At 40.1% G+C, this 24,825-nt stretch overlaps 1 protein-coding gene across 1 annotated transcript; it reads right to left on the reverse strand.

Moving 5' to 3' along the window:
• Positions 1–2,883: 2,883 nt before the first annotated feature.
• Positions 2,884–24,756, reverse strand: TRAF6 (TNF receptor associated factor 6). Its single transcript, XM_063398330.1, has 7 exons — positions 24,654–24,756; positions 16,530–16,845; positions 12,082–12,232; positions 11,283–11,441; positions 10,248–10,319; positions 8,827–8,904; positions 2,884–7,298 (listed from the first exon to the last, which is right to left on the reverse strand). Exons 2-7 carry the CDS (start codon positions 16,814–16,816, stop codon positions 6,417–6,419), a joined length of 1,629 nt encoding a protein of 542 aa, XP_063254400.1. The 5' UTR covers positions 16,817–16,845; positions 24,654–24,756; the 3' UTR covers positions 2,884–6,416.
• Between the last annotated feature and the right edge of the window lie 69 nt (positions 24,757–24,825).

Here is a 24,825-nt window from a genome sequence, read left to right on the forward strand (position 1 = left end):
CAGCAGATGCCTGGCTGCAATAACCATCCCCCCTGGCGTGGCAGAGCAGCCAGCTCCTGGAGACAACAAAGAGTTGAGTGCAACAGAGGAGCAGCATGAAATCTCTGAACTCGGGAACACTCAGGCTGCATGGCCTCAGAGATGAGTCAGAGCACAACCTCAAGGAGAAGAAGGCTCACTGGTTGAGTCTGGGACTGCAGCTAACAAGGAAATTATTTTCCTGTTGCACAATCTCCTTCTCACACACAGTTTCATGAAGTTTCCTATTCCATTGGAGAGGAAAACCCCCAGCCCAAATGCAGCTTTCAGAACTGTGAAATGCAAGTGGTTGTTTCAGTGGAGCAAACATTATCACCCGAAGAACAGTGAAGCAGGGCCCCCCAGCATTTGAGCAGAAAGATTATCTTCACAATGCTGTCTTTATTTGCTTTGCATTCAGCATGCACTAGCAAGGTGAATTATTTTTCACAGTTTTTGTGTTTTTTTGAAACAGGAAGAATTACAGTCTTTCAGAAGGGTTGAGAAGTGGTGGCAACAGGTCCACTTGGTATAAAAACATGAGTGAGGAGGGACTGAAGATATGACCATTATTTCAGAATCTTTCTGCTTCTGTGCAGTAAAGAGGAAATGAAAAAAGAGAGAAGACAGGAGAAACAAGGACAGTTCTGGCTGAGTTTTTGAGCATCTTGGGTTTTTTTTAATGCTCTTGTGAACTGTAAGGGACTGCAGAACCAGCATAAACTCTTTACCCATTCTGAGCCCATACAAGCTTAAAATAACTTAAGCAAGTATCTGCCTGTGTGCTGAAGAGACATATATTCAGCAGTGTGGTTAAGTTTAATTGTAAAAACTTGAAACTTAAAAAGGAGAAAGACCTGAAGGCCACAGATCCCAACATTTGGTGCTTCAAGGTCGCTGTGAATGTCAGGTCCTGTGAGGGTGGTGATGGCACAAGGGTTGACTCAGTCCAGCGTGGTCAAATTCTCCCTTCCAAATGGAGTGGACAGAGGCTCAGTATTGTAATAAGTTAGCTGAGACTCCATTTTCTTCATGTGGGAAAAGCCAATTCTCTATTCATATAACTAATTTTATAGTTTTCACACACCTCGTGTGCAACACCTATTAGCTGGTAGTTTACTTACTACTTCATTTTTTGGTTAGAAGGTGATTTGTGTGTATGTGCTAAGATTCGGGCTGTTTACATTTTTCCTTTATGGGTTCTCATGGCACAGATCTTATTGTTTACACAGATGCACTTATTTTCCAACCCAGGAATAGGTTGTTGTGTTAATGAACTTTTCATACCAAGAGTGTTTTCACATGGGAACTTGCAAATTGCTTAACTACACTTAGAAGAGATGACAGCCTAGCTATTAACTTAAGAGAGCAGGCCTGATTTTATGAGGCCTTTCTTTTATAATTCTTCTACCTGTCACAACAGATGAGGATGAGACCAGTGCCAGCAAGTATTTCCTTTGGTAAGGTTTTGTGCTAGCATTGAAATTTCCTATTTAAGTGGTATGACATTTTTGGGTTTGTTTTTTTTTTTAATCTGAGATGAGTAACAGGCAGAATTCATCAGCCCTCTTACTCATTTCATCCAGACAGGCCTTAGATTCCCTCCTCACCATTTTTGGTCCATTAACCTCCCCTTGCATTTGCTGCATATGCCAATACCACACTCAACCCTCTTCAGGGCTAATTCAGGAAGTTTTGTTCACTTCTGTAAATGCTGTCTTGGAACAGACTAAATAGTCACAGCTCCTAAATGAGAGACAGCACAGAAGAGCTGAAGTTTAGCACGGTGTAGTAAGGAATGGCTCAGGGAGCTTCTCTTTCCAGCCACAACAGCTGGAGTGTTTGGCTCGTGCTTTTTGGGGATGAGTAAGGTAGCAAAGAAACTGGTTTGGTACTAGTGAAGGATTTTAGCAAAAACCCCCATATTCTTCTTGTGAAGTCGCTGCAATGAACTGGTATTTTTGTTCAGGAAAATAGCCAGAGTATCAGAGTATCCTGGTCCGTAGCTAGTTCAGCCTTTTTTTTTTCCAGAAATGTACATGCACATTTGTATTTACACAGGTGTGAACATGCTCCTATATTGCTGCTCTTTTGCACATGGACTTTCCATTCCAGGAGCAGCTGCAAATGCCAGCTTTTCCTGCTTATAAAAAGGTCATTATTACTCCATCTCATCAAAAGAAGATTTTAGTGCACTTAAAATATGGAACACTAAAAATAGATTAACACAACAGATAACCAATGTCTGAGCAGGCCTTCCTATCCCTTACTCAGGGAACCTATTGGGACCAACCTAATGGATGAAAGACAAAGTCATAATTAACTTGACATTAACAGCACATCATTGCAAAATCACTAACTTTACTCAGAAGAATCTTAACGTTTTGAATATCCCTTCCTGCAGATGCTACTAGAAACAGATCCAGGCTGAGATAAATCAGAAATTGCAATAAAATCTGTACTTCTCTTACTGACAGAGGAATTCCCTCTGTTGCAGTCTCCTCCAACAAAGTTTCAGCCCATAGTTGCTTTTATGACAAATAAAACAAACAAGCAGATGTGGCCAGAGAGGTGAGTGTGCAGCTTTTTTGAGTTACATCTTAAATTACAAGATAAATATGAGAACACTTAGTTTATTCTCTATTACATGAGTTGTATCTTCTAGTAATGAATAAAACTAACAATACCCTTCATAAATGCCAGAAGGTTTTTATATTGAAATGTATTATTTACCTTCTTGGTGCTGTATGATACCAGCCACCTCTGAAACCCACAGGACAGAGAAACTACCACAGCATCAGTTGTCCTGTATCAGTTAATATTTTTGAATAGCCCTCTATATGAATAAAGATGCAACATACAGTGCACAGTTTAATTAGTTTATTTTTTAAAGTTCTGTCAGAAACATAGCTGTGCATTAATTACAAAATATATTAAACTATCAGTCTATTTATCAAGGGAACAGGAGTACTTCCATTTTGTTCAAATGCAAATCAACACAAACCTTTAACATTGACATAGAATAACCTTTTGCATCCATCATCAATGTATTTGGTCTGCTGCCATCTCTAAATAAGAATAGAAAGGTCACCCTGATTTCATTTCATTAGCAAGTTTAATCCCTTGATAGCAAACATAACCAGACATATCATGAGACCACTTAAAAAACAACTCTATACATTTTACATTATCTGAGCTCCCACATATACATTACATACCAACATTTTTAGCAAAATAATTTTCCCTGCCCTGCAGGGGAAGACATTCAGAGGCAAAGAGATAACACGTTCATAATATATTATAACTGGGAAATTCGTGCCATAGCAGCTTTGCAAACACACATCCTAGGAGTCGGTGACTTAAAACATGTTAAAGACAACAGAAGTTTGGAAGACGAAGCTAAGCCACTTTGGTTTATTTAAACCACCTTGAGATCTAGTCATGCTGCAAAGCATTGAGTTACAGAACAAAACCTCACCGCTGAACAAGTTACACAGGACACGAGTTAATTAAAATATTTCTTTGATTTGGAGACAACTCAATGCTGCAGACCTTTCTCCTTCCATTTAAATAGTTCCAGCAATTATAACTCAATCCACCATGGTAAAACAAGTTCTCAAAAGAAGAGATTTGAAGAAAGAGGAAAGAGGAAAATGGAACAAGTACACTAATAAATATTTCATTAAGACTGATAATCTTTTTACGACAGTAAGATTTAACTGATACTTAGCAGATTAGCTCTGACAGTCTCTCATGTAATATTCTGACAGTACAGTAATTTGACATCAGAATTCTAGTTGGTAATATGAAAATATAAAACCAGTAGAATAGCAGCAGTGAATAAAGCATTCATATTACTGTGGCCAATACAGAATTATACATGCAGTAGCCTTCTATTCCTTATTGGCTTGTGCTATTGTACAATTTTAACCTGAATCATTTAAACCCTGCCACCACAGAGTTTCCTCCTCAGAGGCAGAAGTCCATCAGAACTAGCAGATAAGACTCAAAGCAAAAATTCCATTCAGAATGCAAATCTTCAAAAGCAAATAAAGTGTTAATGCATTTAGTGGGTCTTGGGTATAAATGATTTGAACAGAGAGTGAGGACATTTTTCTTATTGCTAGGCTTGAGGAAGGACCTGGAGCAGGAAGCAGCTCTCAAATGACAAGTGTTTTTCTGACTGCTTCCCCCTCCTGCCCCCCAAAAAACAAGAAGGGGAACAAACGAGAACGGCAGATTTTGAGCGTCTTGAAAAAAACATGGGTAGGCAACGGCCTGAAAATGGAGAACTCGTGTCAGTGCCTTCTGTGCAGAGTGGCTCTGTGCACTGCCATGGACATCAACAGCTCTTGGTTAAGAATGGCTTTACTGGGAATGCTCCAACTGAAGACACTCCAGAACAGTTCAGCTGATAGGATGAGGCTGTTCATTATAAAATCAACTTTGGTTTGAAAGCTGAGATCTTTCCCTATTTTGAGTAACATATGCTCACCTGTCCCCTAACAACTGAGAATACACTAAAGTCACCAACAGCTAACTGCATTTATCATTAGCCAGGAAGTTCATGTTTCAGTAGTGACAATACTCCATTGAACGCAATCCCTCTTCCATCTAACAGGTTCTACTCGCACAGGCAATTTTATTCATCTGATTATGATGAACAAAGTGGTAGGTTGGGCCCTGAAACTTTTACCTCTCATGCAGGCATGCAGGCAGAGTATCCTCCCAAACCACTAAACTATAGTAAGGAGTCTCTCTTTAGTCTTGTCTCTATTAAGCAATGTGCCCTTTCCCCACTGGCATTGCTTGGATGAGGCCAAATAGTTGGAACACTCTTCAGTATCTCTTAAGCTACAGTGTCTCCAGTCTTGAGGTTGTTTCACTAGCTTGGATAAATAATACACATAAGCTCATGCATTGTTTAGTTATTTCTTCAGTATCTGAACACGTACTTAGGTTAGGGGGTGAAAAACCCTTTTTCTTCCCTCCTTTTAAAGACAAGATTCAGAACTTTATCAGCACCATGAAAGTTAAAATTTTTAGCACCAGTGAACTTGAACTATTCAGCTTTGACTGGTCAAAACTAACATTTACATGGCATAAAATCAGTCAGTACAGAAAACAATAATACACACAGCATTAGAAACCTCATGAACTTTCGACACAGGGAATCTAGTGTTTGATAAAGGAGTAACTCCGGAAGCCAGATTTTCCTCCTAAAAGCAAACAGGATTATAATTTTTCCTCACGCTGCTGAATTAATAGGCTCTCCTTACCATCCAAATTGCTGAGTTGGCCCAGCTCCTGTTGTCTAAAAGGGACAGGAGATATCCAAAGTAGTTGGATGCTGATATGGCCAGCTGTCCACAGAGAATTCGCAGGGGATGAGTTGGGTACCTCACCCACAACACCAAGGGATCACTTGAACAGATGCAGGTCACAAGTTCAACTTTGGTACAAATTCAGGTTTCAACAACAGTAAAACAAATTCTGCATCACCCACTCTGTTCAGTACATCCCTTTGCCCCTGTGTGCACTCATAACCTGAAACACATCCAGCACTAGGAGTTCCCACCAGCACAAAGGGATTTCATTCAAATGCTAAACTTTTATATCTCTTGATGATTGTGGTTGGCATTCTGGGCCTAGAGCACACACTTATTGAAAGACTTATCAAAATAAATAGAATTAGGGAGGCATCTTCAGACCACATTACAAATATTTTTTTAGTGAACTCAGTTCAGAGTCATTTAGCCTTCTCCAAAACACTACCTCGTATCATTTGGAAATACCAAGATCAACTCTGCATCAACGTGCAAATTCCTGAAGGAGGAAAGGGTCAAAGCATACCTGAACCCTTGGTGACATGAACAAAGTCTCAACCCTAACTTCAAACTTCAAGAGACACATAGCCCATGCAAAATTCTAGAGAAACTCTCTCAACTTTCCCAAGCCCTGCGAAAAAACAAATTAAAAAATCCCTCATCTTTATTAATTTCGCTCCTTCCTTGCAACAGCATCTATTCCAAGGCACTGAGGTGAAAAGACTTACAGGTCTATTTGACATGACTTAAGTTTTACCAATCTGAGATGCACAGGTTCTGCAATAGGATTTTCCCGTAGGCAGTTTTGATCAACTTTGATTAACTTAATTTAGTTAGCTTGCTACAGAAGTAGCTTATTATTTTAAGAGAGAACCTTACCAAATATTTAAACATCTGACCTCATACAGACAAAAATATACCAGCAACAACCAAGTTCCATTCAGGTGAAGATCAGCTATGTTGGCAACGACGATCTTTTACAAGCGCAGCCTCTGTGGACAGTGAAGCACTTCTGTGGTGTGTGTGGAAAAACACGAGTAAGGCTCCACTGCTGTGGCTGAGACTCACAGGCTACATGGCTGCGTCGGTACTGCGGGCCTGGAACCCTTCTCTGCGGACACTGTTCAAGTCCAGGCGTGTCAGAACCTCGCAGCGCACCAGGAGCGTGTCATCCTTGATGAAGGTTCTCTGTTTCAAGTTCTGCAGGTGCATGAAAGTCACGTAGCCAAAACCTTTTGGGTTGCGGTGAATTGTCGGTCTCTGGAAGGCCAGCAGCTCTGGCTTGGCTTCCATCACCTCTTCGTGGTTCTGCCGTTCTGGGCCTTCTGATTGATCCAAAATAGAAAGTCGTATGGTGCCCTGGAAAGGCCAGGGCAGGTGGCTGTCATATTCCCCTTGCATAGTGTGGACAAACAGAGAGATAAAATTAGCACAGCGCTGAGCATTCGGTAACTGGATATGCAGGCGCAAGCACAGCTTGTAGCCAGGCTTCCCTGTATAGAAGCCAGGACTGTGCATCACTACAGGTCTCTCTTCTTCCTGGGCTTTCTGCAGTCCACTGAAGTTCTCAATCTTCCAGATATAAATACCATTACATTGCTGTGCCTCCATTTCAGTAATCTTCCCCTCCAAATTTCGGATAGTACGTTTGAGTTCTGCCATGTGAGTGTTCTGAGTCTCCATTTTAGCAATGAGTTCCCTGATTTGGTGATCTTGTCTTACCAGACGACCTTCCAACTGCTGAATAGTTTCCTTGAAGTTTTCAACTTCTGGATTGCAGTCATAGGCAGCATGAGACACGTGTGAGAAGAGGGCAGGCTCAAAGGGTAGGCCATTGATGAAGGGTACAGGATTTGCAGCAGTAACACTGATATTCTGAAAACTCTGAGCCATCATCCTCATGTGAACCTGAGTAAACTCCTGCATATGTCGTGCCAGTTCATTCCTTTGCATCTAGGATTTAAGAGATATGGCATTAGGAACACATTAAACATCTGCATTCACACTTTAAATGTGGCTCTAAAGAAAATCAAACAAGTAGTTGTTTTTGTCATGTGAGAAAAACTGCAGTGTAAATCAAGGACAAAGGTGTGACAAAATAGCACTTTATCAACAGAGAGCTCCAAGTTTAGGATCACTGTTAGGAAAAATGAAAAAAGAAGTTCAAATACCAGTGGGCAAATGGCAGAAGCGTGTAGGTTGGAAAAGACCTTTAAGATCTTTGTGTCTTTGCCTGATGTTGATACAGCTGGGCTTCAACAAAAGTGTAGATATGAGGTGATTTCAGCATAGAACTGTTAACCTGGGAACTTAAGATAGAACTGACATAAATGACTGCAACATAAATCAGATATGTACATTATTGTTGTTGTTGGCTTGGGACTTTGGTATGTCACAAACATATTCTTGTTAGAATATTTATAATTAGTAATACCATATTGCATAGTTGCATAATTCTACGTAATGTTTAATAAGGAAACCTTTGATTATATTTTTACAGAAGCTGCAGCATCTCCACGAAAACAAAAAAAATTAAGTTCTCCAGAAAAGACTGAGAACAACTTATTAAAGGCCCACACATTATTATAAAGACCCACACTTCAAATGGAGACAATTTTGAGTAAAAAACATGAAGTATTTCAGTAGAACATACAGTGAGCAATAGGAACAGTACATTTCAAACAGTGCACCTAAAATTAAAAGCAAGATATGAAGAAATATGGAGTATTTTACACTGAAAACATTCTTGTCAAATATTCCAAAGGCAAGCACTGTGTATTCAGGGTCACCTTCTTGTTATTGAGCATTCATGGTAAAAAAATTCAGCTTTTGTAGGAGTGATAACTTCCCTATGAAACCATCATTAATTATGGTGTACACTTTCAGTAACACTGTTGAACTCAAAACAAAGACATGGTGAAAGTCTGTTAGTGATAAACATATTTAGAATTTTTCTGTGTTCTAAATCAGCATTATACTCCCTTCATCGATTTGCTAAATTGCTCCATAGTACCAAATGGTGTAGGGAAAAATGTGTGTGGAAATGAAGGGGAAATACCCATTTTTAATAAGAGGTATTAAAAAACTAGAAATAAGAGTATCTAGATTAATAATTTTACAATTTAATAAAATTGATTTTCTTTGTGGAACCCTAGGAGTCATAAGCATATTTGGCCACAACTTTGGAAGAAATGCTAGAAGCTACTTTATTGACATGAAAGCTGAGAAACATGAAATACTAAAAGGAAGGTCATCAAGCAAATTGTTCGCAGAGCTTTTTAAATTTGAAAAAGCAATTTTGAATGCAATGCATCAACATGCACTGTTTCAGAATTAAGATACCTCAAAACAAAAAACCCACAACCACAAATCACTGAAGATTTTGGGCTGGTGAATGAGGCAAGAATAGGAAAACACAATACAAAAGCAACAGCCAAAATCAAAAGGTTTGCAATTCAGAAGGTACTGATGCAAGGCTTACCTTTTCAGGACACCCAAAGGCACTGTAAAAACATGGCACTGGAGCAGTAGGACAATCATTGTCATAATGGTTAGGCATCTAAAATAAATCAGATTTGATATTACTTCTCCATCAAGAATATCTTATCCAAAAAGGATAGAGCTGGATGGATTTTGAACCGGTACCTGAAGTCAGATCAGTATGTAATTTCTTATGGGAAATTTCTAGGTAATTTCTTAAGGGAATACAGAAGTTTTGAACAAAAATGTTAGCTGATAAAAAATAAACATCCCACATGTATGCAGCAAAACATTTCACTGACTTTGTTTTTACATTTGGTCTCAGAAAGCATTCAGGTTTCCTGGCTAGACCAAACACCTTTTGTTTGTAGCCTAACCTCCAGCCAGATCAGGTTCAGTTCCTTCCCTTCTGAAGGACTACTTGCACATACTTATTGTGTCTCTCTTTATTATCATCTTTCTCAAAAAGTTCAAGTTCAATTTTTTTTGTGGTCCACATTTTCCAGATCCAGATCAGTCATCTCACTGCTCTGGATCCTCCCTATTCACCCTTCCTCAAAAGCACAACAATTTCAACTGATGCCTCACGAGCCCTAAACAGCGCAAAGGATAATTCAGTGTTTCACAGGCAGAATCCCTGTTTATATAACCCCGGGTGTTTGCCTTGTTTAAATAGCACTATGAATCACAAGGCTAATAGAGATCAGTTATTATTACAAATGTTCAGCATTCTCTGTTCCTCACTTCTGCAGTTCATTATTCTACCTAACAACAGACCTTTTCTTTTGTCATTACTAAGCTCAATCCTGGTTTTCAGAGTATTTGTGCAATTTTACAAGATCATTATTTATTTTAACCCAGGCCATCAACATAGTTTCCATCCCATATTAAACAAATCAATATTTATCATTTTCCTGCCAATGAAATTATTATTGAACAGAAGAAATAATAATGGCTATTACAACAGTAATGGACAAGCAGAATTCCAGCCAGCATCCCAGTTTGATAGTGAGTTTACTGATAGCTATTTCCCAACAGTGGCTTTCCAAGTACAAAAACTCTCCCTCTCTGCCCAAATCAAAGCCTTCTCTTGTAATGTCAGCCATAACCAATGGCAGTTGTTGGTATTTTTTAAACTGTGTTCAAGATCAGAGACATGCAGCATGGCCCCTGTCAAGAACCAGTACAACTGAACAGTCTGATGTGCAGCCAAAATCCTGCAGAGGTTTGCCAGACTGCAACTGCAAGCTGGAGCAGCATTTAAGGAGTATCATACCTGAGTGGACGTTTTCAGAGACAGGTAGGTAGCGATTTAGCAGCTAGCAGACCAACTGTATCTCCGCGTTTAATGTTGGATTAAAGAAGCAATGTAAATACAAAACACCTGGCTTGGAATAACCAGAGACAAAGGGAATCTCTTACCTGCTCTCTGATGAGCACCGTGTTGCAATATTCACAATACACATTGGCAAGTGGGCAGGTTTGGTCATGCAGCTTAAGTGATCAAACAGAAAAAAGAAAGGGGAGAAAGCATCAGTAAAGTTACACAATTTAAGAGAGGGTCAATCACCCTTGATCATACATTGGATTTTTATTTATATTCCTAATTCCTTGAGCATTTAGCTGTATGCAACTGCAAAACAAAGACAATCCCTTTACCCTGAACAGTATGTTTTCTATTACTGTTTTTTCCTGGACTTATACAAGTGGTTCATAAAGTTGCAGATACTTTATTTCCTGAAGCTCTTATGCTCCAATGAAACCTGATTTTAACCATAAGTTTCTAAAATTCACGTTCAATTGTACTGGAACTATATGAAAGAGCTTTTTTGGTTCGCTTTTTAAATTTGTATTGTTGGACTGTATGAGGTACATTTGATTGACAAATCACAATATTAATATCCAAGGACATTTAATAGTCCTTGAGATAAAACACATCCATATAAAGAAATGGTAACAGCAAAAGGAAAATATTATCCTCAGTATCACCTGAGTGAAAAATGTAGAGCCAGGTGAAGAATTCAGAAATTATCTTGGTCTTGTGTAGTAGCAGATATGCCCCCAAAATTTATCTCCTGATACATCCTCTCTCCCAGTCATAAAAACTGCAAATGTAAATACTGCTTTTTGTACTCTATGGGCAGTAGATACTGGCCTGTCTGATAGTAAGGTCAGAAATCAGTGGTTCTAACACAAGTCCACAAGTCTCCTCACACCACATGGTTCCCAATATGTTTGTATTTAAGGACAATCTCTCCCCACTTTTGCCTGTTCCAGCCTAATGTCCTGAGTTTGTGGCTTCTCAGCTGTGCAGCAGCACAGAAAGCTGTTCTAGACCAAAACTTTTTAGGTTTGTTGGGTTATTTTGTTTTTGTTTTTTTTTTTTTTTTGTTAACTGCTATTCCCTTTCCAAGCAGGTTGAATGCAGGTTGACAGACTGAGACTCCTGCTCAATACCTCTTTATCTTCATAGGCCATAGGCGTGGCACAGTTTGGGCAGCACACTTGACGCCTCGGACACTCCTGGGACATGTGCTCCTTCAGATGGTTCTTTGGGAAGGTTCCTTGGCATTGTGGGCATTCCACAGTGGAAAAATCACACTGCTGCTGGTGGTCCTGCAGAAGGGCAGAAGAGGGATTTGATACTTTAAACAAGAACTATCATCTCATCTGTTTTCAAGAGAAAGTACAGGGCAAGACAGACGAATCACAACCTTCCCTTCATGCAGGGAAATCCTTATACACTTATGCTGACTCCACCAACAGCCTGTTCCTGTCCCGTTACTAAGGTCAGGGTTTCACGGATTCAGAGCTTTACGAAAGTTCTCAGTAAAAATTTAGTTTTATATTTATCCTTTTAACTGCTTAATTTAATATATTATTTTCCAAAACAATTATTTCAACTAATATATGTAGCTACTTTGAGAGACTATTAAACTGACTTTAAGAAACTTGTGTGAAGCACAGACACAGCTGATCAAAAGACGAACATGAATGATTGTCAGCAGAAAGCTGCATTAGTACAATTGTCATGCACTGTGATGTTCACTGGAGAATCACCTAAGTACAATTAAATACTCATTAAAAACCCATATGTGGGTTTAGTCTTGAAAGAAAAGTGCACTGAGTCAGCATAAATGAGTACCAGGTATGACCTGGTTTATTTATTATTAAATATTATTACAATATTTAGGTAATTTCAAGTTTTTACTTGTCTGTGAAAACAAGGTTCCATATTTTCAAAACTACTTCTCACCTCTAAGTGCCTGAGCTCCATCTTCATGCTGCAGCCCTTGTTGGGACACCTGACCATTAATGAAAGGATTTCCCGTTTGGCGAAGTTGTCAGGAAAAAGTTGATTTTCAAGCAGAATTTCATTGTCTACAGGACATTTGTGACCTGCATCTCTACAATGCAGAAAAGAAGGAAAGGTATTCCAATATTACCAACAGATTTCCAAGCACTTAATTTAAAATATTTTTACACCAGGAAGACATTAGTGGCCAAATAATAACACAGCAATAAAATCTTTGAAAACAATGGTAATTATGTGGCAATGACCAGAAAATATGAAATGTATTTCAGAAAAATTGAAAACACACACTTTCCCTGGAGGTGGCATGACTGTGGTTGCAGCACTTTATAAACTCAGTTTTATTTGTACAAATGCCATGTTAAGTACTCTGGAAACAAACTTGAGGAATATGTAAAGACACTAAGAGCTTACATTCCTGCTTCTCTGAGTACTTCACATAGCTCAAACATCAAAGACTATTTCACATACTACTTCAAAACAATTACTTAAACTTTCTTAGACCTCTCATTTCTCTCTCATTTTCTAAACAGCCAAGGCGATCACAGGTAAGAAAAAAGGCAAAATTGTCTTTTTTTCCACATTGACTTCATCTGTTTGGCATTGCATTGCACACTGCTCAGTTTGCTGGTTTTGTTTTTCAACCATTTGATCAGTTGGTCATCCCTCAATTTCATTATAAAGCAAACAGGGTGAAAACCTCCAGACACAAAAATTATTAGTAACTATGAAAGTTACACTGGATTTGGAACCAGGTGTTGCATCTGAAGCCATTTTAATAGCAAACAGACGAGTCAGTGCTAACTGGTGGAGGTTTGGAATCTGATGGAACAGGAATGCAACCTGCACAAGGTAACTAACAGCCTGTTCCAGTTCATCAGGTTCTGTGTACCTGCATGTATATACAAAAATCATTAGAAATGGAGTAAAAAAGGAGATCACCTCCATCAAATTTTCCAGTGTCAGCTCATTCTGAAAGCAGTAGACCAACATATTGATTCACAGTTAATGCAGTGAAAGAGGCATGAGGGATCAGAGCTCCTGCATGCTAATGGAAACACCAATAAAATGGAAAAATACATGGGGTGGAAAAATGTCAGAGAGCACTTGTGGTGCAAGGATCAAAGGCCACATCATTGTCACTGCCTGCAAGCATGGAGGGAAGTAGAACCTAGTGGGCTGTGGAGACCAGGAAGGAATTTATGTTCTTTGCTGGAAAAGGAAATAATTGCTCAGCAACTCCATCAGCAATACTGCTAGAGGAAGTGGAGGTAAAGTAGCCACTTCAAAAAGAGGCAAAGAACTTCCTCACAAGTTTTGCTTGCAGAGCAAGCTCACCACATAGCTGAGAATCGCACTCCTAAACGAGTGGAAGAAAGAAAACACCTAGCTTGCCTTGTTTCAGAGCTCCCTGAGACCAGTGTGATCTTTGTCACAAGCCAGAAATGCTCCCTCACTTCACAACCTACAGGAAATCAGTTTTCACAGGTATAACTTGGTTACAAAACCCCTGTTTAGTGGAGTATAAAGATAGCTCAATAGGCCTGCTGGTAAGACAGCAGTTTTATTTCTACAAAGAAAAGCCGATCATGAGTAAGAGCAGTCAGCAACAGATTCATTTGAAATAATGATTACCAAATCCCCAATATAAATAACTAGCAGATAAAGGGTGAAGTAAGAATGAAATGCAATTTTCCAAAGTAGGCAAGTGTAGTAAGGAAAAAGCAGTAACTCATTGTAGGATATTAAACAGGCTTCAAATACCATTTACAAGGATCAGGATTGTGTTTAAAACACTGCTAAGATCCATCTACAGACAAAGATGTTACTATATACTTCCTGTGACAGAACTGAATTTATGCACCTCATCTCTAACTTACATTACAGTGAAGGCTTTCCTATGCTAGAATTATTTATTAGATTGCACTCTGCCACTCACAACAGTGCCTGTGAAACAATGGCCATCTGCTACAAAGTACGAGGAATATTCCTGTAATTTCCCTTGAGATTAAAATACAGGTATCAAGAGTAAAGCCAGAATAATTCTGTAAGAAATGCTGCTCTGTCATTTTAGCAAATGAGTGGTTTAGCCAAAAAGCTGAGACAGTTGGCAGAGACTTTAACTGCAGCCATGCCAGCTGCTGGATGAACTGCCAGCACCCAAAGATTTCCCTGCTGCCCCTTGCTACCTCACAACTCTGCTTTTCCAATAATCAGAGGTTCTGATATTTGGCAAGCTCTACTACAAACCCTAAGTCAGCTTTGCCCTAAGATACAGGAAAAGACTGGAGTGAAATTGAATTAGTGACTGCATCCGAAGTTAGTTCTTCTAAAATTTCCAGCAATCTATTTTGTTGACAAGTAACATTCATAAACTCATTTGTAGTTAGGTAGATAAGCTTCTCCTCTCCATAACTTATAGCACTTCAAAGCAGTTCAGACAGCTTTATTTAAAAAGCTGCCAACACTTTTTGGGAGGCAAACATTTACTGTGATCAAATCTCATCTAATCATGTCCTTCACACTGTAAGATCGAAGAGTCCAGTTTTTAAAAGGTTTTCCAATTTTTTTTCTGATTGCAGCCACAACTTCTTCAACACAAACAACTACAATTGTTTGTGTAAGTCACAAGAAACAATTACTCAAGAAATACTTGTCCATCCTTCATTTAAAATCCTTAATCTCTGTGTTCACCTGAGTTAAGACAGTGGGGAAATGAGGAATAAAGGGAAGCAATTTTTCCTGATCAAATGAAGGCTGTGACAATCACTTAGTGGAAAAAAACAGTACTTACAGAATGTAAACTGTCACTTTCCATTTTCATTTTAGTTCTGTAGAAGCTTCTCAATCCCTCAATCAATCTAGTACTGTAGACAGTACAGACTGCAAATCGATACCATACTGTAGACACTACATAATCCAAATCAATAGCTTGATCTATGGATACCAATTAAGCATGCAGTTCAGCCCTTCGGGGATTCAGAGAGGTCTGGCACTTCAAGCTGTCCTCCCTGCTTTCACATGCAGTCACTCAAACTGTCCTCCAAAGACAGAGTTCAGTGGGGAATGAGGGAAAACTTTTACTAGCAATGAAACATCTGAAAAATGTTGATCTACTGATCATCTACCATCTCAAAAGAAAAAAATGCTTTTCACCCTGTTTAGTATGTTTCAGTGAATACTAAACAGTGATGACTGTTTAGTATTCACTGAAACAGTCATCACTATTCATAGATACACAGAAAGGGAATAAAAGAAGCAGAAGCTTCTGCTCATGGTCCTTTCCATGGGGAAATTCTTCCTGAGAATTTATGTAGCAGAAACTACAGAGAAACCCACAAAACTCTGTATTCAGAGAACATAATTGCTGGCATACTATTCATTTAGTGAGCTACAAATGATGGATAAGGAAGAAAAAGAAATGGTATAGAACTATGGACAAATGGTATGAAAAACCAATCAAGAAAGCACTGTCCATTTTGCATGCTATAAAATAAATATCAGGGAAAACCACAGCAAACACTGAAGACAGTTTTATGATCTTTACACAAAAGTGTGCGAAGTATGGTTGAAAATGAGCCAATTCTACCTATGAGTCACACAGAATTGAATATATAAATTCCTATCAAAGTGACATTTGAGCTAAGTGAGCAACTGCTAAGAAAAAAATTGGGCTTATGCTGAAAAGAAAAAATCCTACAGCATTATATCTATCAATGGAATTCAATACTCACTCACACATTTGGGACACTGATGACTTCATTCCAGGTTTAAGGCAAGTGCTCTCTGCAAGGTACTCTCTGCCCTTTCAATCATCCATTGCTGTAAGTCCAGCCTGCTCTTGCCTTTGTATCTTATTTCCAGTCCCTCATATGGGTTTCCTCTCTCAAATCTAGTTTTGTTCAAAACTAGTCCCTTATCACATTCTCTCTTCCAGCTCAAGAAGGAAGCAGCTAATTTCAAGTGAAGAACTGAAAGCACGAATTGCCTTATCTGCACCAAGAAATCAAATTGTCTGTAGTTTCCTGTAGTTATCAAGAGAAACAATCATTGGCAAAAGATAGGCAATTTTATAATCCTGAGCTGGAAATGGAATTTATTTGGGGGATTTTTCTACCTTTCTTTTTTAAATTATTATTTGAAGCTTAATCAATTTTTTAGATTCCTAATCTGGGTAAGATTGCAAAAATGTACCAAACTATCTATAGCTCATAAGACTTCCAAACTTGTGACATTCTAGCCATATATAGCACCTTTAATGAATAATAAATTTCCAGAGTTCTATTAGCACTCACTGCTGACGCACCTTGGGCAGCCCTATTCAGTTTAGATTGATCTTACACTGCTCTGGTACGTGAATTCCTTCTTGAAAGCAGCTTGCACAGGTTTACCTTATCGATTTGACAATGCAGCCCTTGCAGAAGCGGTGGCCACACGGTGTCTGCACGGCTTCCCGGAGAGCCATCAGGCAGATGGGGCACTCGTACTTGCTCTCCAGGGGCGGATCGAACTCCACGTCGTAGCCCTGCGTCTCGTCGGCGGGCGCGGCGGGCGCGCTGCCGGCGCTGCCCGCGCTCTCCTCCTTGGGCGCCGCGCTGCAGGCGCTGGCCATGGCCGCGCAGCAGGCGCTCTCCGCGTCCCGCCCGCCGCCGCTGCCGCCGCTGTGCAGCAGGCTCATGGCAGCCCGGCCTCGCTGCACCGCACTGCCTGCAACGGGCAAAGACATGGATCAGCTCACAGGATTGCGGGACCCGCCCTCCCAGGCAACAACGAAAATTATCTATAACCAGAAATACGGGAGCAGAGATACAGATCTGGTTCTACTCGAAATCATTTGTTTTGTTTTGTCCCCGTTAGCTTTTTTTGATAATCTTGTGATATGTAGGAAAGGACACTGCATCCTGCAGCACAGTTCAAATACCCCCCCCGCGCCCCTTTCTGTATTCTCTTTCATACGACTATCTGATTTCTGTAAAAAGAGGAATCCTCTCTGTCCTTGCTATGTCTACTGAAGATATTTCTTTACCCCTTCTATATTATTTACTTCTAAGGCATTCAAATAGATTTTGTGTCGAAAAAATTCCATACAGAACCAAGTTTCCTTGAAGGATAACAGCTCAATTCCATGTTTTCCTTCAGGTGTATAAATATTATTTAGCATTTTCTGTATTGAGCAATTCACAATACAGATTTCAAATCAACTTACCTGCAGGACCACAAGTAAAATGTAAGTCCAAGCACCTAAACCAAGCAGCTGATGTGCTGTAAATGAAATTCAAATATACAGCACTGCTGATAACATTTTAGAACTGCCAATAGGACTTTAAATTGAGTAAGAAGCTACACATGAGATAAGGATAATAATTCCACAACTCAAAAGCTATCTACAAATTACTAGTACTCAAACAGTGCTCTTGCTCTCCTTTTCCTCTTCCAGGCTAGCTGGCAGGGAGGACAAGGGACACGATTGTAAGAACAGAAGATAACAAGTCACCTTTCCCTGAAGAGTGGTGGATAGCATACTAAAGCCTGCTTTTACAACTCTTCTCTAAAGCAGGGTGAACTCATAGGAATGAAATGAAAAAGTGCTGGTATCCCCAAACAGATTGCTAGTGTTTCTACACAGAATAAGAGAACCTCAAAAAAAAAAAGTCTTAACAACAAATACAAATTCTAAAGACCAAGAAACCTTCCTCTCCCCTGATATTTTTAATGGTTACAATCATTTTCTTAGAATCCTACTGTGGTTAGTTTTCTATAAATGACAGTTCTTTGAAAAACAGAGATTATCACCAGGTGCAAGTTAGTATGAGTAGTCTGAAGGTTACGGAGCCAGGCATGCAAAACAAGCCAAATAAGCCTGGATTTGATAATCTTTTGCACAGCAGTATAGGCAAAGGTCTCTTGCAGTGTTCACCTAATGAATGCACTGCTATACCATTATGTCATTTAAAATATAGCAGGGGTGGCAATCCAATCAAGAGACAAATCACAAGAACTGCTTATCTGCATCACTACTGCAGATGCTGGAGGCAGCAGAATGAATAGGATTATCTTGACCATGAACTCACAAAACAGAAAAATTTCTTGCCTATATCGGAATTGGAATATCATAACTCACTTTTACAAAATGTTCATGGATGGGAGGAGGACATATAGGTAGTTTAATCTGGGGACTTATTTTATGACACCTTTAGACTATATCAACAGAAATACTAATTACACAAGGCCTCAACTAGCATTTATGGGAAACATATTTTGAACATGTGCAAAATCACAGAAATGTGCTTTAGGCCATCTACATGAGAAACAACTGGCAATACTGCCCATGATAACATACTACGAGCTATTTTTTCCAGCTATCCAGACCAAAAAAAGATGCAGATCTATCTAAAAAAACCCAAACTTTCCATATTTTGGTTAGATATAGTTAGAATAATCAAACCAGAACTTTTATTCTGTTGTATAAATATATGACTTTCCATTTTGTTGGGGTATGCAGGGGTATGAGAAGTATCTGAAGAACAGCATTCCTGACATTTCCAAAATACCATTAAGGTACAGAGCCTCAAAGCACAGGCTGACAGTTCTGAGTTGCACTGAACTGGCCAGCAGTGCTCACTTTCTGCAGAAATAACTCTAGAGCAGAGCTGTCTGGAACTGCACCTAAAGAGTGCTACTCACTTCCACTCTGTTTTCCACCCCAATGTATTGTCCCTATACATTATCTACCACAACAGGCTTTATAACTAAGGCTCCTAAACACAACAGCAATACAAAGACCAAGCATGCTCTCAGCAGCTGCTCCAGCCATAGCCCAGACATGACCAGTTTAATCCCACAAAGGCACCAGCTCCCCCAGTGACTTAGAACGGATGCAGAGGAATCAGTGCTTAGAAAGATGCTTTGTGTGACAGAGATTTCTTTTTTTTCAGTCTGCCATCAGTAGATCTATTCTCTCTGGAGAAGAAACCCAGCTTGTTTCCACTGTTAAACTAACACAACTTATTTAACAACTGCTGATGATCAGTCCAAGGGGCACATTTCATGAAAAGTCACAGGAACTAAATTGGGTCAAGGGAGTGGGAACGTTGGTATACAGCATATTAGAATCCACAGGCCAGCCTGGGACTGAAAAATTCACATTACTCTAAGCCACAGGGGTATATTTAGCGGGACTAATAAAGGGAAGAGGAACATAAGTCCCTTTAGCAAAGTCACAAAGAAATGCAGGAAGTCACAAGAAGAAATATTCAGCTTTACTCAAATACAGCTGTTATATTAACTGCAAAGAAGTGTGTGACTCTTCTCTTAGGCTGTTCCTAGGAAAAAAATCCCATACTATTTACAATTCTGTTCTTATAAAGAAGCAGCCAGAATCTGACTAGGTATAATCTCACTAGCTGAACACTTTGTAGATTTAAGTGCTATGCAAGCAGTGCCTCTTTGGCCATTTGAATTGTTTCTACAGACATAGCAGGAAGGAATATTTAGTTTACAGAAACAAAACTCCCATACCAGAGTCAGTTTAATGACTGAGTCACTGCAATCAGTCAGAATCCTAGTCTGACACAAACCCCCTCTTATTCGTGATATATTCCACTCCTACACGGAGCTTTTTATCTGCATATGACCAAGTGGTTCACAAAAAAAGAAGTGCAAGTATCTTTTTAAATTGGGAAATTCAGGCACAAAGAGGCAACTTAAGGTGATTAAGAACCAGATTTTAAACTTTGTTCATATTTTATATAAGGGTTCCTCCTACTACCCTTATCCATTTCATCTTATCTGTGAGCAAAATCCTCCTTCCTCCACATATATTTCAGGTGTGGGGCAAGGCACAATTTTCCAAATCAAAATCCACACTGCTGTTACTCAAACAATTAACCAAGGCCTTATTACTCCACCACAGTTTAAATTAATTTTGCTATACATTGTAACTCCTGTACTAGGAATTAGACCTGTTTCTTGTGGAAGTTACTTTATCCTCCAAGAGTAGAATACAGGTTTAAATTTTTTGGACAGAGCAGTGCTAAGACAAAACCAGTACAGAAAAGTGTCCTTTGAATGGCAGTGACAGGTCTTTTCCCTGGTGAAGGTAGAGCAGACAATCTGTGACCTTACTGTAGCAGTTTCTCATCTTCCTCTCCTGGGGAATTCAAAAAATGCTTAGGCTGGAAAAGGATGGATTTTAAGCCCCAAACTAGGATATATCCCAAAATCCAAATCAAGCTGCTTTCTTTTATATTATGAAAGAGGTCTCCAGTGAAACAAAAACTAAGATTACTAAAAACCACATCAGTTTTTCTTCTTATTGGTAATAGTTGCTATTCTTCCTCTGTGCTGAACAAAACTGACTCAAATGCAAGTACAACAATATCCAAATATAAATTTAAAACACCTTGTGTACACCACAGCCTTGAGAACTTATCCTATTTTTAAAATATTAGTTGTTTAATACATTAAACACTTTTCTAGACTGCTCTCTGTACCTCTTTTGTTTCCATAACATCCAGCTTTTAGATCCTGGAACAACAGCAATTAAACTGGATCATTACGTGGTAATTCTTGCTTTTGCTAGCGTGAGGTTTCTAAGGCAGAGAAAGTCTTAAATTATTATATATACAATATAAATAATTATAATATACATTACCATAAGTCTGGTAATGTACCTGAAATGCTCTTTTCTAGAGCTAGGAAGTGCTGCCAGACCTGCTGACTCTGGAGATAAAGGGCTTCAGCTTGGGCACAGAGGTATCCAGGCCCTGGGCTGGCAAAGGTTGATTTTGCTCACTGAGGCAACAGCTGTGTTGTTTGCCAACAGAAAGGAAGGTGCTTTCCATGCCAAATAGTAATGGACAGAACTTGTTTGATCATTACCTGTGCTGCAGAAGTCTGGGAATGCCCTAAGGATGAAACTTTCACACCCCAGAAAAGACAGTTAAAGAACAGTTTAAAGAAAAGGAGTCTCCATCCCAGTCTTCCAACTCTGAACCATAATGACACCTTTCTTCACAAAGTAACCTGTGCTCCGTTGCTATTTACACTGCTGCATTACAAAGTGATTAGGCTGATGTGAGATAGCACAGTCAGACCAGAAGAGTAAACTCCTGCAAGAACAATGTACCTTATGATCGATAAAAATTACTTCAAAACAGAATTTAAACTGCCCATATTTTAAATTAATAAATGCATGCAACTAAGCTCAGTACTCTGATTTTTCAACTCCCATAGTATAATGAAGTTTAGGTAGACTTATATGGATTTTCAAGCGCCAAACTCCTCTAAATAAAAAAATCACTGCTATCAGAAAATATCTTCAGATTGCCTGTAAAATCCCACTATCATTAAGAGTATTAGGGATGAAGTAAAAGTAGGCATTGCATACTATTTACAGTGTAATATGAAATCATATTTTCAAGCATTTGGCAAACTTAAGGAATACTGTGCTATCAGTTGCTATAAGGCAACATTTTTATTATAAATCAGGAAGTGCTTAATACAATTAATTTCCACATAACCTTTCCTGGAAAATTGACAATGACTACCCATAAAAATCAGGAATCAATACAGAAGACTATTCCAAATCCTTTTTCTTACTCAAAGTTCACAAATATAATTAATTTCCTTGCAGCCTGGCCAGAACACACCCAGCATGGGGAATGCCTTTAGCACTGCATCGACAGAAAACTGGCTAAATTTTTCTCTTTTCTTCACCTGCCTTGTATATGTGTGTATAGATTTCTGGGTCATAAGACTGACAGACCAGTGGAGTGACTTTGGATAATTTGTTTATGGAGTAACACTTGCAACACTTATTCCCAGGCACATTAATCAATGGTCTACTGATAACTGATAAGCACCATGGGTTTCCACTATGAGGTTTGTAGCTATCATCACTATGGCCTCATCCAGGCACAACACATGAAATTATGCTAAAGCCTTTTAATTAATACCTATAAAACACTTCTATTTCAAAGCTCTCAAATGGCTAGACAAGCCAAAGCAACAAGACATTCAGGCAGAACTTGTAACTGCAAAAACTAAATTCTGCTTTCTTGTAAAAGCCTGCAAGCATGTTGCTTATTTTGTTGAGATACAAACTTACTTTTTTTTTTTTTTCCTTCTAATAGCAGTAACCTTTAAGACATCCAAGTCTTTTGGATAACCACGCTACTCACACCATTTTAACATGTGAACCTAAAGACTTGAAAGAAGAATTTTTGTTTGAGGCAAACACAGACAACATTCTGAGCTCATTAGACTATCAAGAGCTCCTCAGGAGAGCACAGCAGCCCTTGGGAGGTTTCTGAAGCTTTCCAGGTGATTTCTCTTTATTTGTAAAGAATGCTGTCAGGCTTTAATCACCTAAGTATTTTCATTCTTGAATGTTACTTAGGAGACTAGATGGTAGCACACTCACAGTTACATTCATATTTTATCCTATTTAAGTATGTCAAAACAAATTTAATTTCAGTGAGCAGTGGAAGTATACTAGACTGTATTTAAGACCAAGATATTCTGTGGGTTTTTCCATAACCGAAAAACAAGCCCAAGCCAAAATTCCCTGAAACTTTCTTCAGTTTATTAACTTATAGACGGAATTTACTGGGAACTGTTCAGAATAACAAATATAAGGAAAGCACTGCTAGTGAGAAGAACAGTACTACTGAACTCTTTCTTTGGCAGTGACTCTGGCTTATGTTCTCCCTTTGCACACTGAGAACACATTCAGATATGCATTATGCCTTTCTATACCCCTCAGTAGATCTACAGAGAATGTAAGGTGCTGCCCTAGTGGGAACAAAGTAAAGCATAAAGCATTTCAAATACAGGCAGGGAGAGGTATGGCTGTATACAAATGTGATTTCTGCACGGCAGTCTCCAGGCTACATTTAATTACCATCCACCTCTACAGGCATGAGTCTTGTATGTGGCATTAGTAAAATGATCTGAGATCCTGGGAAAGCAAACAGTGAATTAAATACTCATTCTGAAACAACTAAAACATTTCTCCTTTTCACTCCACTTTACACTTACTTTTATTTTCTTTTTGACATGCTTTATACCTGGAATATTTTATGGTCAGTTTTCACAGTTTGGATCTAAAATTTCTTTTTTTTCTTTATTTTTACACATGCTTAGCTAATGTGTGCTACCGAGATACAAAAGTTACTGTGCTTGAAATAGTAAACTCATACAAGTTCAGTGGGTGAAGAAAAGAATGCATGTTCACCTCAGGTACTTTTTCATGCTGAAGTTCCATCAGCATAAGTACCGATTGTGTGCCCTGTCTTTCTAAATACAGTAGCAGTTTTCTAAGACAGAAAGCAGTACTGCAGTGTTGCAATACTACAAAACTTTAAAAGACATTTATGTCTTGACAAGTTCTCATTCATCAGAGTCTGAGCTTCATAGATCTTCACTCACTGGGAAAAGCTGAAGGTAATGTGGAATATGCAGAAGACTTATGCTTTTATCAGCATACTTCTGTGACTTTTTCCCCCCTTCTTCAACTAGAAGTACAAGTTTTATGGCCTTTTCCTTCAGCAGTTTGCTCGTAAGTCTTTTGACAGCTGGTGAACACAGCGCAAAATTCACCCAAAGCTTCAAATCGATACTTTATTAATCACTCACGGTGGTATCTAAGCCACCACAAAATCCACAGAGCTGAGGGGTAGCGCTGCAGAACGTGCCAGAGGCAAACATGGGGGAATACTTTCGGCAAGCTTTAACAACTAGGTCTAAGGGATATAATTAGAACATTTTCCTCCCACCTACAGCTGAGATTTCTGTTTAAGAACGAAAAGACTCAGCGTGACCTATCTGAGCCCGACGAAATTGACGGAAATTACTACTGAAGTAATAATTTATTACTCGTGTTAATAAAGTTACCGTAAATATTAAAAAGTGCCAGTCCCTACTAGAAAATAAGAGCTATCGGGTATAGAAATAGTAATCTATCTTGCAAATTACCCTTTAACGCGTTTTCGAAAAGTTTACTGAGTGTCTGTTTCACGGTGGGAAGAACAGAGCCCAAGTTGAGCTGACGTGCTCCAGACAAGGGGGAGCACAGCCCGAGAGCCCCCGCTGCTCCCACTGTCCCGGGGCAGAGGCGGGACAGTCACCCGGGCCAGGTTCCCCCGCCGGCCGCCCAGCGCGACTGCGAGCCCCGGGCCGGGCGGCCGGCCGGGCTCAGCCCCGCTTTCGATTCCGGAGCACCGCGGGCCGGCGCGCCCCAGCCCCACCAGCGCCCTGCCCCAGCGCAGGCCGCCCTCCCGGCACCCCGGCCCGGCCATGCGCCGAGCCCCGAGCTCGGTGGAAGAGGCCGAAGGGCTCCGCGGGGCCGGGCAGGAGGCGGCTCCGCTCCCCAGCCGGCAGCCCCGGCCCGGGGGAAAAACGCTCCGCGCCGGGCGCCGCCACACGCCTGCGGCGGCCCGAGTCCAGCCGGACCCTCGCTCCCCAAGCCCGGCGTCCGGGCCCTCCCGGCCGCCCTCCCGTTCCGCCGGACTCACCGCGACCCGCGGCCGCTCCCCGCCCGCCGCCGCCGCTTCCGCTTCTGCCCGGGAAGCGCCGGAGCAGCGGCTCGGAGGGAGCGCGGCCCCCGCGGCGCCACGGCCGCTGCAGCGCCCTCTGCAGCCGCGGAGGGGCAGCGCCGCCGGGCGGGGCGGGGCGGGGCGGGGCGGC

The sequence above is a fragment of the Prinia subflava genome, chromosome 5, assembly GCF_021018805.1.
Source record: "Prinia subflava isolate CZ2003 ecotype Zambia chromosome 5, Cam_Psub_1.2, whole genome shotgun sequence".
NCBI lineage: Eukaryota > Metazoa > Chordata > Aves > Passeriformes > Cisticolidae > Prinia > Prinia subflava.